This window comes from Oryzias latipes, chromosome 6 (genome assembly GCF_002234675.1).
Source record: "Oryzias latipes chromosome 6, ASM223467v1".
NCBI classification, from domain to species: Eukaryota; Metazoa; Chordata; class Actinopteri; order Beloniformes; family Adrianichthyidae; genus Oryzias; species Oryzias latipes.
Genome location: NC_019864.2, coordinates 13,397,358 through 13,410,782, shown reverse-complemented (window position 1 = coordinate 13,410,782; position 13,425 = coordinate 13,397,358). Strand labels below are relative to the sequence as shown.

Genomic DNA, 13,425 nt, shown 5'->3' with positions numbered 1-13,425 from the left:
TCTCTGTGGTACAGCACATGCAGACCATAGCAGAGCAAGTACACATTGTACTGCCATGGAGGAGGATTTCAGCTTTACTGGCTAGCACACATTAACTGAGCTGCTTGTGGAATTTACAGTAAAGGATTGTGTAGGTCAGCTGAGAGTTGTGCACGCTGCAAAAAATGTCCTTTTAATTGAACCTTTTAGATAAGCAGCCTCCTCTCCAAGTGCTGTCAAATAGCTGAGTGCACAACAATGATGGGTTAACCTCGTTTGTCATCTTTCTTTGCAGTTTGAAGCAAAAAAGATCATATTTGAAAATTGTAGTGGTTGTGTCACAATCTGGAAGGATATTGATCTTTGCCTACAAACTAACTCGATTATCCATAATTAACTTATAAATATTTAACTAAGAAATGTCTAGCTTTAAAGTTAGATGGTAAAACCACAAAATTGTTTGGCTTAATAAATGCACAATAGTCAAATCATCCAGCTGAGTAAGTGATTAAACGTGTGCTCTGGTGTTTTAAAGGCATGCCCTGAGAGTGAACGTCTTGTTAATATTGTCATTTTTTGCAGTGCAAGAAGCCCTACTGGTGAGAGAGGCCGTCAAACGAGCTGACAAATGGAGAGTGTTTTCTGCTGATAGCAGTCCCTGCAGGTTTTCCATGCTGGCAGCCTGCCCAGGACCAGGAAACTATGTGTACATACCGCTGCCTATCATAACCATGCCACATGTCAACCACATGGATTCTGATTTTGCTTTTTTTGCCTGTCCCACATGGACTTTTTTTTAGAAAAATGCAAAGAAAAATGTAATGCTAAAAGAAAACAGCCATTATGGCAGATCATTGCAAGGTCAAAGTGCCAAACACCATTTTACAGAATCTGTGCTTATCTGTCTTTTGCATCACTTTTTTCCATAAAGCACTTTAGAAAAAGAATTCTGCATTTTAGGTTTCCTGAGCCCCCCCCCCCTTCTTCAAGCGTTCAGATCTGGAATCTGCTGTTGTGGTGGATGTCATAATCATAATCTATCCTTGCTTTTCAGAATAAATAAAGTGTTCCATTTCAGTCCTGGCACTGCGGCTCCTTTGCCCTCTGCACGCGCCTTCTTTCTGTAGCTGCAGTCCTTGAGGAAAGCAAAGCTTCAGCAGTTTAGCAGACTGAACCCCTGCAGAGGACATCTCTGTGGATCGCTGTGAAATTGCGATAAAACACCTGGTTTTTGGTTCAAGGCTGCTTGTTCACATTTATTCACTCAGATTTCCTTTAATAAATCAGTACAGACACGATCAGAATTTAAAGATACAACATGTTCTGGAAAAACACACTTTTGCAAGACCTGAATAGATTCTGTGTCTTTTATAATTTTATTTTAAACTGCTTGAAAACTGTAAAGCACTTTGTGTTGCTGCTGCATGAACAGTGCTTTATAAATAAAGTTTGAATTTGAATGAGCTGCTAATTAGACTCAATGCAAGCAAGCTTTTAAGCTTTACAATCAGGTGGAAGCTAATTTCTTTTGGAAGTTTGGCATATTTTGTCATCCAAATTTTTTAAATATTTATATTTTTAAAGGAAATATAAATTAGGATACTAAGATTCTTTAAAATTTTAGACTAGCAGTGGAACAGAATGGTGGCCATCAACAAATGCATCCTGGTAACAAAAAAAAAGTGACAAATCAAGCAAATACAGGCAAAGTAGTTTTGCAATCCGGCAGATTATGGCGTGTACATTTCTACTTTTATGTTTTCAAAGGTTCAAAAGACCAGATCAGCTATCATTTTGAATGTATCTTGACAGATGGCGTGCTTCCTATTTCCCCAAGTATGAGCACTTTAATGAAAATGATTTTAAAAATCTAAGTATTAATTGCAAAATCTGGCAGCTTTCCGTGTCAGTTTTTGCCCCACCAGAGTCTCTCACAGGGCTGTGATTTCCCGTGGCTGTGGAGAAGAAACAGATGCTATTCTTGTAAGCGTCAGGCATGCATCATCACCCAGATTGCTCCATTATGTTACAGCACAGTGTAGTCTGCATGAGTGTACGGTGGCGTGGGGCAACTCTCAGCAAAGCGGCTCCTCCAACCCCCACCCACCCTCGGGTTCTTGCTGACTCACTGTCACAGGCCCGGAATCTGCTTCCTGCCTGCATTATTTACACGCTCACCTTCAACTGCTGGTGCCTCCTCAGCACACTCAGCCTGAAGCAGCTCCAACCATCCCAGGGTGTCTGTTTCATCTGCATGTCCGATTACACCTGGACAGATGCTGAGACGACATTTCGGCAGAATTAAAGTCATCATTTATGTCGTTTAAAGGGCAGCTATGCATTTCTAAACTGTTCCTATTGGAACAATTGTTCTGGTCTTAGTATCGTGATTTCTTCAAGATTATGTTTTCTGACACTCTGTGCCAACGTTTCTCACAAATTTTGTATCCATCACTCAGCAATCCCACAGCATGATAGCATTTCTGCCATGCTTTAATGTTGATCTGTTACACTCTGGGATAAAAAAAAGTGTTTGACAGTTACAGATTCTGCAGGTCATCCCACTTAAAAAGATGAGAGGTCTGTAATGTTCAACACTTCAAAATAATAAATAATTAAAAATCCAGGAAATCACATTGACTGATTTTTTGTATAAATGGAGTAAAAAATAAGCACTTATCTTCAATAAAAAAGCCGGAATTCCATCCTTAACAGAGCAGTTAATTCTTCTTTAGGAAGTTATTCTATCCTCCACTGGTTACCTGTATTAATGTCACCTGCTTGAACTGGTTATCTGTATAAAAGACGCCTGTCCGCACCCTTAGTCAGACTGCAACTGTTTCCCCAAGACCAAAAAGCTGTCTAAGGACACCAGCAACCAGGTTGTAGACCTCACATGTATGAACCAATCAACAATAAGCAAGCAGCTTGAAAAGTAGAGATCAGCTGTTGGAGCAATTATTGGAAAAACGAGATCCATGGCAATCTCTGCACCAGAAGTTCCATGGAAGATCTCATCTGGTGGGGTACAAATGATCTCTTTTGAATAGCAGAACTAGCAGAATCACTGACAGATAAATTCGTTTTGTTTTTTTTACCCACTGTCTCAACAGGTTTCATTTTATCCTCTGTTTAACTGTACTTTACTTTAACTGTTCAGCCAAGCATGTTTACTTTGTGGTTACCTTGTAAACACTGAAAGAATTTCACCTCACCGCTGCCTGTTTTTGTCTCTTTAAGCCGATTTAAATCAATGTATAGATTTAATGCTAAAAACTGATCATGTTGGAGAGGAGGGTGTAATTGTGCAAACCAGCACAAAAAAAAATAACTCATTCAACAATATAATTTAAGAATAAAAACAAATAAATGGCAATACACAAAAACTTGGCACCATATGTGTTTCTGCATTAGAAAATTTAAAAAAAAAATCTTTATAGAAATGAAATTAATAAAGTAAAATGATTTCATCTGAGAATAAAAAGGACAAACCTATTTTCTCCAGGTATAAATCCTCCATCTCTGCAGTGCAACTGTAAAAAATGTGCATTTATAAATGTGACAGAGCATATTAAATGTTGCTAAATCGCATGCATGCATCTTCAACGGTCTGTCATTAACGTCACGTGTGAATGACTTGAAATCTGACTGAACCAGCGACCTTCCCTAGTCAAGTGCCCCCTAGTGGAGGATATGAGAACAGAATACAAGTCTTCTGTGATCTCCCAGGACCAAACCCTCCAGTTGTTGAGTTCTGTAAAATGAAGGTTTGTTATTAGCTTGTTCGTCAGTGAATAAACAGAATCTGGTGGTGCAAACAGAAGAGCAGACAAAACTGTAGCTGAGTTTTCAGTTTATTTAAGGTTCATTTATTCAGACCTGCAGAGGAAAGTTCACGTTCTTTAAGCGCCTCCGAGTTGTTGTTTTTTTATTTTTTTCCTCGCAAAATATGTTAAAACCCACTGTATGACTCTGTTGGTTTCTCTGCTGGACGACTTTGTTCATTTTTGTGAAATACTGTTAAGGGGGGGGGGGGGAGTGTCAACAGGAATCAGAGTTAAGACTTTGTAAAGAAAAGAAACAAGAATAAAAGGGATGGTGGAGGTCAGAGGAAGGATTTGCTAGCAAATGATCTCATTTGATTCCTTTCTACAGTACTTGGTATCGTCTTCTGTTGGGATGCGCGCTCGCATTCAGCTGCCGAAGTCACATACAGGCTTGCATATTTTTTCAGCAGTCACAGACACGCCTCCAGCTTTTTCTCACCTTTTTTTTTAAGGCCTCGTGAACCGTTAACCCCATTTAGCTGGCAGATATCTTCTCTCAATCAGTCACCGTCCCATCGATGCAGAGGCTGTCCATGTTAGGGCTAACTACCGGAGGTGCCACACAGTGGCACTGTGAGTGAGTCTAACCCTAGGGCTCCTAGTGGTTTTGTGCCAGATCTCCCACCGCCGTGGCTCCCTGTGGTTGAGGTTTGTGCTCCACCCTCTGATACAGAGGTTCAGCAACCAAAAAAGAAATCTCCCTCCAGCTGGATGGGGCAAGTGGAAGCCCCACACTACAGGGAGTATGAGCAAAGTGGCCTTCCAGGCAGGCCATTTGTACACCTACTGAACAGGGAGCCAATGCATAGCCTGCGCCCTCCACTGATTGGTGTTGCCTTCTATTCACCCTCAAGCTAAATCTGAACTTCTCTTGATTTTATTTGAAAGAAAAAAAGTGCCAACTTCTCTGATTTCTTTTACGTCATTGAGTTTATACCACATCTGTAAGTTCGAACCGTTTCACAGTCTCTTTTTAGAGTGGGGATGACGACGATCTTTGGGGAAAAGCTTCAAAGAGCAGATTCACAGCTTGCTTCTTGTCTTGAAAACTAACCCTGACTTCAACTTTCCAAAAAAAAAAAATGTTTTCATGCTTAATCATCAGTTGTTGTTTTTTAAAGAGACCTCCACTCTGCTAATTGTTTCCTTGCCAGTTTGAGGAGTTAATTTGTGTTACCACTGGGCACTTCACGCTATTCCGATTCTTGCGCTCTCTGATGACACTAAGCTACACATTGAATCCCGTGTTATGCCCAAAACTATGCCTAAGGAGTGGTGATGGCAGCAGACGGAGGGTAGGGATTATTTGTGTGCCATAAAACAAAAAACAAACAGGGTTTCAGAGTCGACACGAAGGAAGGAGGAAGAGAAAAGAAGAAAGCAAGTTTGTTACTTTGTTAATTTTCGTTCTCTGCAGATTGGTGTGTTTTGCATTGGGAGGGGGGGGGGGGGGGGGGGGGGGGGGGGTTACAGAATCGGTGGGTAGATCGTGGTGGTGGGGGGAATGGATGGGTGTCTGCTGCAGTCTGTGCTCAGTGGCGATCCACAGCCGCACTCTGTAGTAGCTCTGTGACGGGCTGTCCTGGGGGTCTGAAGGCGGTCTGGAAGCCTGGTGGGGGGGAGTGGTACTGGCTGACTGGGTTGGCTGTGGGAGTTGGCAGGTAGGGAGCCCAGCCGCTGGCGGCTCTGTGGTGGAGGGGGAGGTGACCGTCGAGGAGGTTGCTGTGAAGGGGCTGGGGAGGGGGCACGGCTGAGCTGGCGGGGCCGTCCATGTCTGTGAGTGTCTGCAGGGACTTGAGCCAGTGGGGTGGGTTGTCGTCTTGGAGACAGTCTAAACTGTTGCCTGCTGAGGCTGGGATGCCTGAGGGAGGAGGGCAAAGGGGATTGAGAGGAGACCATCAGAGCGATCATGACGGCAGTTCAACAGAGAAATTCTTCAAACTGGTAAAATGCTGAAAACATCCAAATTGTTCCCCTAACAGGGTGAATACTTCTTTCACTGCACAGAATGTGTTCAATTTGTCACATTTACACAAATCTTTGATTGCGAGCAGACCTTTGTTTTAATTTAATAAAAGTGGATTTAATTTTCAACTTTGAGAGATTCAACAAGAGAGCAAAGTGAAAATGTTGAAGCCTGTCCGAGAAAAGTTTATAAAGTGCATAGTGAGAGGTTTTACAGCCTTAAAAAACATCGTGGCCTTTACCTATCCGGGTTATTTATAGAACAAAACCAGGGAAAACGAGGGAAGACTGTACGCTAATGACACCCCCCAAAAATGAGCAACATCTGTAAATACAAGAGAAAGTGAACGGCCTTCTTCTTACCAGAAGTATAATATAATGTATTGAAGCTGGAGGGAGGGGGTGGCATCTATTTGCCTCACAGTTATCTGCTCTACAATAAGGTTCTACAGTGGCCCAACGCTAGAACGCAGTTCTTGTCTTGCAGTTTTGTGATTTTTTTGTGCAGTATTTCACTTTTTTTATGTTTACAGTGCATTGTGTTCTGCACCCTGATTGGCTGCAGACTAATGTCAATCAATCTCCTCCGTGCCTCGTCTCCTGTCCAGAGTGTGTTCAGAATGCAAAGATGAGCTTTGGTTTCATTCTATAATACTGGACTCATATTTCTACAAAGGCTTGAACTTTGAGAGTTTCAACAAAAGAGAAACGTGTAAAAATGTCTGAGGAAAGATCATGAAGTGTGTAGTAAGGAGTTTCACAGCCTTAAATTATCTATAATAATTGTAAAAAATAAAGATGACTACTGTGCAGTAGGGAGGCGCCGGTTATTTTTAGAATGCAACTAGCACAATAAACAAAAGAACATTAGTTTATAATTTAGGCTAAAGTCACAACTGTTTTGCTAATTATGCTCATTTTAAATACAATACAATTTATTGTGTTTATTTAAAGACTTCAAGTTGGAAATGAAAACAACTTTTCAGAGAAAAAAAAAAAAAAAAGAATTGACTGAAGAAGACACCTACAGCTATTTCTACCTGTGATGATGGCCGGATCCATCCAGCTGGCTGTGCCGTCCCAGCTCAGACTGTGTGAAATGCCTGCTGGCCCCGGAGGCCCACCGATGTGGTTAACACTGTTGGAGGACGAAGAGGATGAAGAGGAGGAGGAGTTGGGGAGGCCGCCGAAGTTGATATTGATATTGGGTAGAAGAGCTCTGAGGCCGTCCTGCCACTCTTTCACATTTAAGCCGTCTATAGAGCCGCTGTTTTCTGCAGAGAGACAGGAAGCAGAGGAGTTAGACCACCAGATCTTTAAGCGACAGAACATTGTCGACACAAAGTGATTAAGTGCAGAACTGCAACTACCAATATGTCTGTCTGCACTCTGTAAAAATCAATACACACTGATCAAAACAAGTATCTCCAGGCTACAGGCAAAGCTCATTTGTTGTGATATTAAATAACTTCCTCATGCAGCACATCTACTGTGTTTTAACATACACAGCTTTCACTGCACACAAAGAACCTGCCAAGGTGACCCGAGTGTCAGGTACCTGAGATGGGGATCCCTCCTAGCCCTGTGTTGTGCTGAAGGGGCAGATTCAGGTCCAAGAAGTTACTATGTGAGGCAGCTCCAGCTGAGTGGTTCAAGTGTGTGATGTTATTTCGTGGGGGTAAGCCCATCCAGGGGTGTCTGGCAGATGGGGGCTGCTGCTGATTGGCCTGGCTGTTGTGACTGCTGGGGAAGCTGAACATGGGTCTGTGATGAAGCTGATGAAAGCGTGGCAGGCCACTGGGGAAGTGGTGGGAACTGCTGGGGTTGGGTTGTAGCATGTTTGGACCGTGGTTGGCCCCCTGGGTGAGGGGCCCGGGGGACAGGGGGCTCTGATCTTGCACCGACAGCTCCTTCTCTATCAAGTCGGCCAAAGCCTTGCGGGTGACGTCGAACGGATCGAAGCCTAGGTCGTCGTCTTGCTGCTTGGTGGAGGAGCCAAAACCGAAGGCTGCCTGCCAGTCTGTAGAAGAAGACACTGGTATTGTGTCTGCAAGAAAAAGGAGAAGGAAGACTTTAGAAGAACACCAACATTAACCAACATGGCTCCTGTAACGGCTCCACATACGACTAAACACAAATGATACACTTCCCCAGGCTCATCTGTTAAAGAAGATTTACAGTATATTTAGATGAATGAATACCTGATGTGAAGATGCTCTGTGGTTCAGGCGCCATGGGCCAATCAGAACTGCTGCGGGGGGAGCTGGGGAAAGGGGGCAGTCCGGCAGGGAGGGGGTTGGGATGTTTGAAGTTGCTGTTGTCTGAAAAGAGGGACTGAGACTCAGCGGATGCACCCTCAAAGGGCGAGCGGGCCGGGAGGTCCGACATGCTTATGGGCACCACCAACACGGGCTTAGTTAGACCCGGGGGAGGGGAGGGGGAGTCACTGGTGGGAATCTAAAAATTCAAAGCCGGAAAAGTGAGAACGCTTGGCTTCATATCTCGAGGATTTGATGTTTGATGGTGGTTTTACCTGTTGTATAGTATCTCCATTGACCATACCAATTGATTCTGAAGGCTTATCATTTGGACTGCAGATTAAAAGAAAAAGAAAAGAGTTTAAATATTTTCTGAGGATTTAATATTATTTTTCATTGAGGAGGCCTGTCTTACCTGTTGCTATCACAGTTGGAGGGAAAGGGGGACATGGCCGTAAGCTGGCCAGGGCCCAACTCTGTTTCTAGCCCATCTGAATTGTTAGCTTCTTGATCTAGATAATCTAGAAGCGGAGGAGACTTGCGATCTTCTGAAAGCCCATTTGGCAGCTTGCTATGTCCTGAAAGTGTTGGCCACCCATCTTTACCATTACTACTGTTGCTTCTGTTGGAAATAAGGGAAACAAATACGTCACACATTTTGATTCATTGAGGATTAGAATACAGACAAGCACGTTGAACGGACCTCTGTGTGGAGTTGGGTTTATTCTTTGACTTTTCTGTTCCACAACTTGGAGGTTGTAGAAAGCCTGGGTTAATTTTATAGAGGTCTTGGAGGAGTTTCTGTTCATACTCTTGATGTTTCCCAGCCTATAAGAGGTTCCACATTCACATCAAATGAAGAACAAGAGCAGCTTCGACTTTCCAACAAACAACACAAGAACAGCTTTACCTGCATCTCCTCCTTAGTAAAGCTAGCCGCTTCATCCCCAAGTTCATGTAGATACATACAATCAGGTTTTGGACATTGCATACTTTTGAGGAAGTAACTGCAGTACTTTGTTGTTCCTAAAGAAGCCTGTAACAGAAAAACAAGATAGAAACTTTAATGATAAGGCATAGTTCATTTCTAAAAAAAAAAACAAAATCTAATTTTTTAATGACTTAACACAGATTTAAAATTAAAAGTCAAACAAAAGTTTGATTGTATTTGCAACAGATTAGTGTCAGAAAATAAGCTTGAAAATACATGAGAAAAAAAAAAAAACAGAGGAGCTAAACTTCTTACCTTAAGTGTTCTGCCATCTACAACCACATTGTTGACACACTGTATTGCTCTTAGAGCATCTTCAGAGCGGATGTAGGTGACATAAGCGCTGGCACTGGGCCCCTGAAAAGCAAAGAGCAAACAATACAGGTTAAACAGACTTCCCATAGATCTCTGTGCACACAAGCCAAACTCAAGTTCAATATCAACAAACTGTGGTTCTGATCTTTTTTTTCTTTTTTCCAGTAAAAGCTACACCAATAAAACCACTGTTTTATCTGTAAATACTTTAAATGTTTTGAACTTACCTGTGAACCTGCATAAGATGTACTATTGTTGATAACCACTTTATGGATTTTCCCAAACCTCCCGAAATATTCAGGACGTTTTAGGACCTGTAAGGAAAATACAAAACTGTAAAATCTAAATATTTTCTAATAAGGATAAAAATAGTAATTTCTAACTAAATGTAGATGAGATTCTCCCTCAAAGAGCATATTCTTTTACCGTTTCCAAAAACTAGGTATAAGCATTTTGTTTTTGTTGCTGCAACCACGTGATTCCCACCAAGCAAATCCCCAAGAGTGCAACCTCCCAGTGGCAAAGGTAGGAAAAATCTGCGACTTTGTAAACTGCAATGCAGTACTCACCTCAGGGTCAGCGAGTCGCTGCGAGAGCCCCACCACAAAAACCAGGTTCCTCTGAACCACTCTGACACTGGCCAGATGCTTGCGATTTTCTGTCACCTTCTGCTTTTTCTCGTTCTGTTTCTGCTTCTTTTCATTCTTTATCCTCTGGATCTCCTCCTGTGACAGAGGCTTGTACACTGCAGGGTCCTCTGGATATGGCTACACAAAAAAAAAAAAAAAAAAGTTAAAAGAAAGAAAAATATTCACATTTTTAAGCTTAAATGTCAAAGATTTAACTACGGTTGGACTGTAAGGACAAAATGAATTGATCAGTGTATTTAAAGACTAGGAGTGGAGTAAAATAAAGCATCTCAACACAACTGTTTTGCCAAACGAGTGCAGACAAAAACCTTTTTTTGTTTGTTTGTAATAAACTCAGGGCTTTGTATCACCTTTCTGCAGGCCGGGCAGAGGCCATTCTCATCTGTGCGGATGCGGTGCCAACAGAAGCGGCAGATTTGATAGCCACAGGTGCAAGGAAAGAAATTGACATCATCAATTTCTAGTGGCTCCATGCAAAGAGGGCACTCCATGGGGTCGTCCTTTATTTCGGGGCTGTGGGACATCCTACGGTGTAGCACAAGTGGGCACTGAGGCTGGTCACAGAGCACAGGGCTGCAAAAATAAATAAAAATGATTTTAGGCAAATACGGTCCTTATAAGCAGTAATAAATCAAAGGTGAGCAAACTATTTGCTGTAAACATGACTGGTGTATAATTTGATGTAAACAGAAGAAAACTTCAAGCAGTTCATAAGTGAAACAAATAGAATAATAAAAAATATTTTTCGAATGGACAAAATGAACGTATATATTTCACTGAAGTTTTTGGTGCTACAGATAAACTGCATAGGGCTGCTTCAGAGCTGTTCCTAGTTTATCGTCAGTTCCAAAGCTAGAGAACCTGCTGACACATGAGCTACATATACATGTAGTACTTCAAATTTGATAATATGTCAGCATCATAGAAACTGACCTTTTTCAGATCTTCAAATAGTTATTATATATGGAAACAAAAAAGCTGATTTGCTGAGGTGACTCCTTAAGGGAAAAGAATGGAAACAAAGTCAAAATTAAACATTTACAAAAAAGGAAATAGAAGCACAACGTTGATTTATTCAGTTAAAAAAGGAGCTGAACTAAATCAACAGGACATGGGTATATCAGTTATTTTTAAACATTATTCAACCTTTAAATACATTTAGAAAAATGTCAAAAAAGTCATGAATAGTTTAAAACGAAAGCTCCAAAACTAGAAAATATAGAAAAGAAAAAAAAAACTAGCTTTTGTAAGCAAAACGGACAATTATGTTTTTAAAATAATCACATAACCCTATAATTGTGAATGATGCCTACAATATTTTCAATATAAAATAACATTTCATATAAAACACAGGCAAATTAAAAATATAGTTAGTTCAAGGTTAGGGGGGAGTGACTTTTTTTCAGAAAGTTTGTTATCAAACCTAGATGACAAACCCAACACGTAAAAAAATAGTAAATCAGGTAGTTCTCCAAATACGTGCGGTCAGCCCTAAACTTTTGTCTTGGCCATACAGAACCAGAGGAAGGACTAAGGTCAGGATTACAGTTGTGGTTAGGGTTAAACCACCAAACAGATCCTGAGTGTGGCTCTCCGCTCCTCCAGGGGATGGATCAAATTTGGGAACACATTTAACACACCTTGGTTTGTGACAGATAATGGGAGTTTAAACTTTAAGTTTAATAACACGTGCGGCCAACAACAAAATGCAACCTTGGACACCTATAAAATATGGGCGGGCAATGTAGCAAGGCGCATCTTGGCTGCACGTATTAGCCAACATGAATTTCCATCACTTTTTGTACAAAAACATTTTTTACATTTGAAATGAAAATAAATAAAAGTATTATATAAAAAAATAAAGCATAAAATTACACGTTTGCTTTTTTTCTACGAAGAAGATATCTGAAAGGAGATACAAGCGGTCATTAAGATGAATACAACTACCAAAAATCAAGAAGTTATGTAATGATATTGAAAGGCAGAGAGAGAAAAAAACAGTGCTGTACCATTATAAGTCGTGAAAAATGTTTGCAGTTTCTTTGACACAACTAGCATAGAGAACTGATGGTCTAACAAAACAAAAGGATCCCCCTTGAGCTCTGGGCAATGCCAAAACACAACTTGGATTAAATAGATGAAAACACGACAACCTATAAAGGATGCTGAGGGATGTTGGACAGACCAGCAATCACTATGAGTGGCTGTACTATTTAATAGTCAGAAAACTAGGTTTCTAGAAAAAGCTGAAACAGAACTACCGACAGCTAAGTGTCAAAGCGGGTGTTGTACATCTCTAGTGGCTTGACAGAGTTTTACACGTCACGTTTGACGCTTAGGAGAAAATAGGTGCGTTTCTCTATGAATATAACCCTGTTGAATAACTCGGATAGTTAACTCGGTCTCTACGTGACAGCATCGCTTAAGACAGATGGGCTTAATTACAACCTCAGATTGATAAACATAAACAAAATTAAGTTACATTAACGCAACACCAGCATTTTAGGTGATTGGTTGATAGCCTCCTGCTACTGACGTTTATTATATAGTATCATTGATTGTTTCGCAGACATCACCGTGTTAAAGAAAAATACAGAGATAACCCTGCGTGTGACTTTAGCTGCGTGGAGACAGACTGGCTCTGTCTTCTGGATCGTACATTATCGTGACAGATGTTTTTTTGACTAACGTTGAGCTAAGCTAACGTTAGCAACAAATTGGTACAGAACGCCGGTTCGACTGCTGGCGGGTATCCAGTTATGTTGTAAACGTGACTAGAGAAACAAAACACACGAAACACAAATCAAGCAATGACACGAAACAGAAAGAAAGAAAGAAAAATAAATGGCAATGACGTTTGCTGTAGACAGAAAAAAAATGACAGCTTGGGTAATGCTATGCGTTTAGCTTGAATGCTAGTAGTTAACGATAGAAGTACAAGGTTTTGGAGCCTATCTAACGTTGCGGCCTACACAAGCTAATATCTGCAGACAAATTGCTTGTACAGTGAACAGCTGACAGTGCTCCAAGTGCACCAATATTACCTGGACAGCAATTCTGAAATCTTGACAAAACTCTCCTGTCGGCGAGAGCTCGTAACATGCACACCCGCCCTTTATTTACTGAGATAGGAAGGAACTCGAGCTAGCGGTCTTGGCTAATGTTAGCGTTACTTACCCTGTCCGTATTTAGCTTAGGATTCCACTCCAAAGGAGTCACACCAAATTGGGCGGGGACTAAAAGCCAATCTAACAGAAAAGTCACAATTTATCTAAATGGACACTTAATATAACAGTAGTTGTGCTGTTCTGCTGTAATTAAAAGGTTGTAAAGATGTTTTGCCCCTTTCTTTTCTTGGTATTGTTGAGACAAATTACGCTCAAACCACCATCTTAGCTAGCATTATAGTAGGGAGGAGGGAGCGGGGCAAACATTCGGTG

The 13,425-nt window shown here is 41.3% G+C and overlaps 1 protein-coding gene across 4 annotated transcripts; it reads right to left on the bottom strand.

The window, feature by feature from the left end:
- Positions 1-3,815: 3,815 nt before the first annotated feature.
- cnot4 (CCR4-NOT transcription complex subunit 4) lies at positions 3,816-13,410 on the bottom strand. 4 transcript variants are annotated; one of them, XM_023955677.1, is made up of 13 exons: positions 13,163-13,410; positions 10,336-10,558; positions 9,905-10,102; positions 9,563-9,649; positions 9,276-9,377; positions 8,940-9,065; positions 8,733-8,857; positions 8,445-8,651; positions 8,305-8,362; positions 7,973-8,228; positions 7,330-7,818; positions 6,800-7,045; positions 3,816-5,667 (listed from the first exon to the last, which is right to left on the bottom strand). In XM_023955677.1, exons 2-13 carry the CDS (start codon positions 10,507-10,509, stop codon positions 5,339-5,341), a joined length of 2,397 nt encoding a protein of 798 aa, XP_023811445.1. In that variant the 5' UTR covers positions 10,510-10,558; positions 13,163-13,410; the 3' UTR covers positions 3,816-5,338. The 4 variants fall into 4 exon arrangements, with proteins under 4 accessions (XP_023811445.1, XP_023811448.1, XP_023811446.1 ...); XM_023955680.1 differs by having other exon boundaries at positions 6,812-7,045; positions 13,163-13,409; XM_023955678.1 differs by lacking the exon at positions 13,163-13,410 and adding an exon at positions 13,030-13,152.
- Between the last annotated feature and the right edge of the window lie 15 nt (positions 13,411-13,425).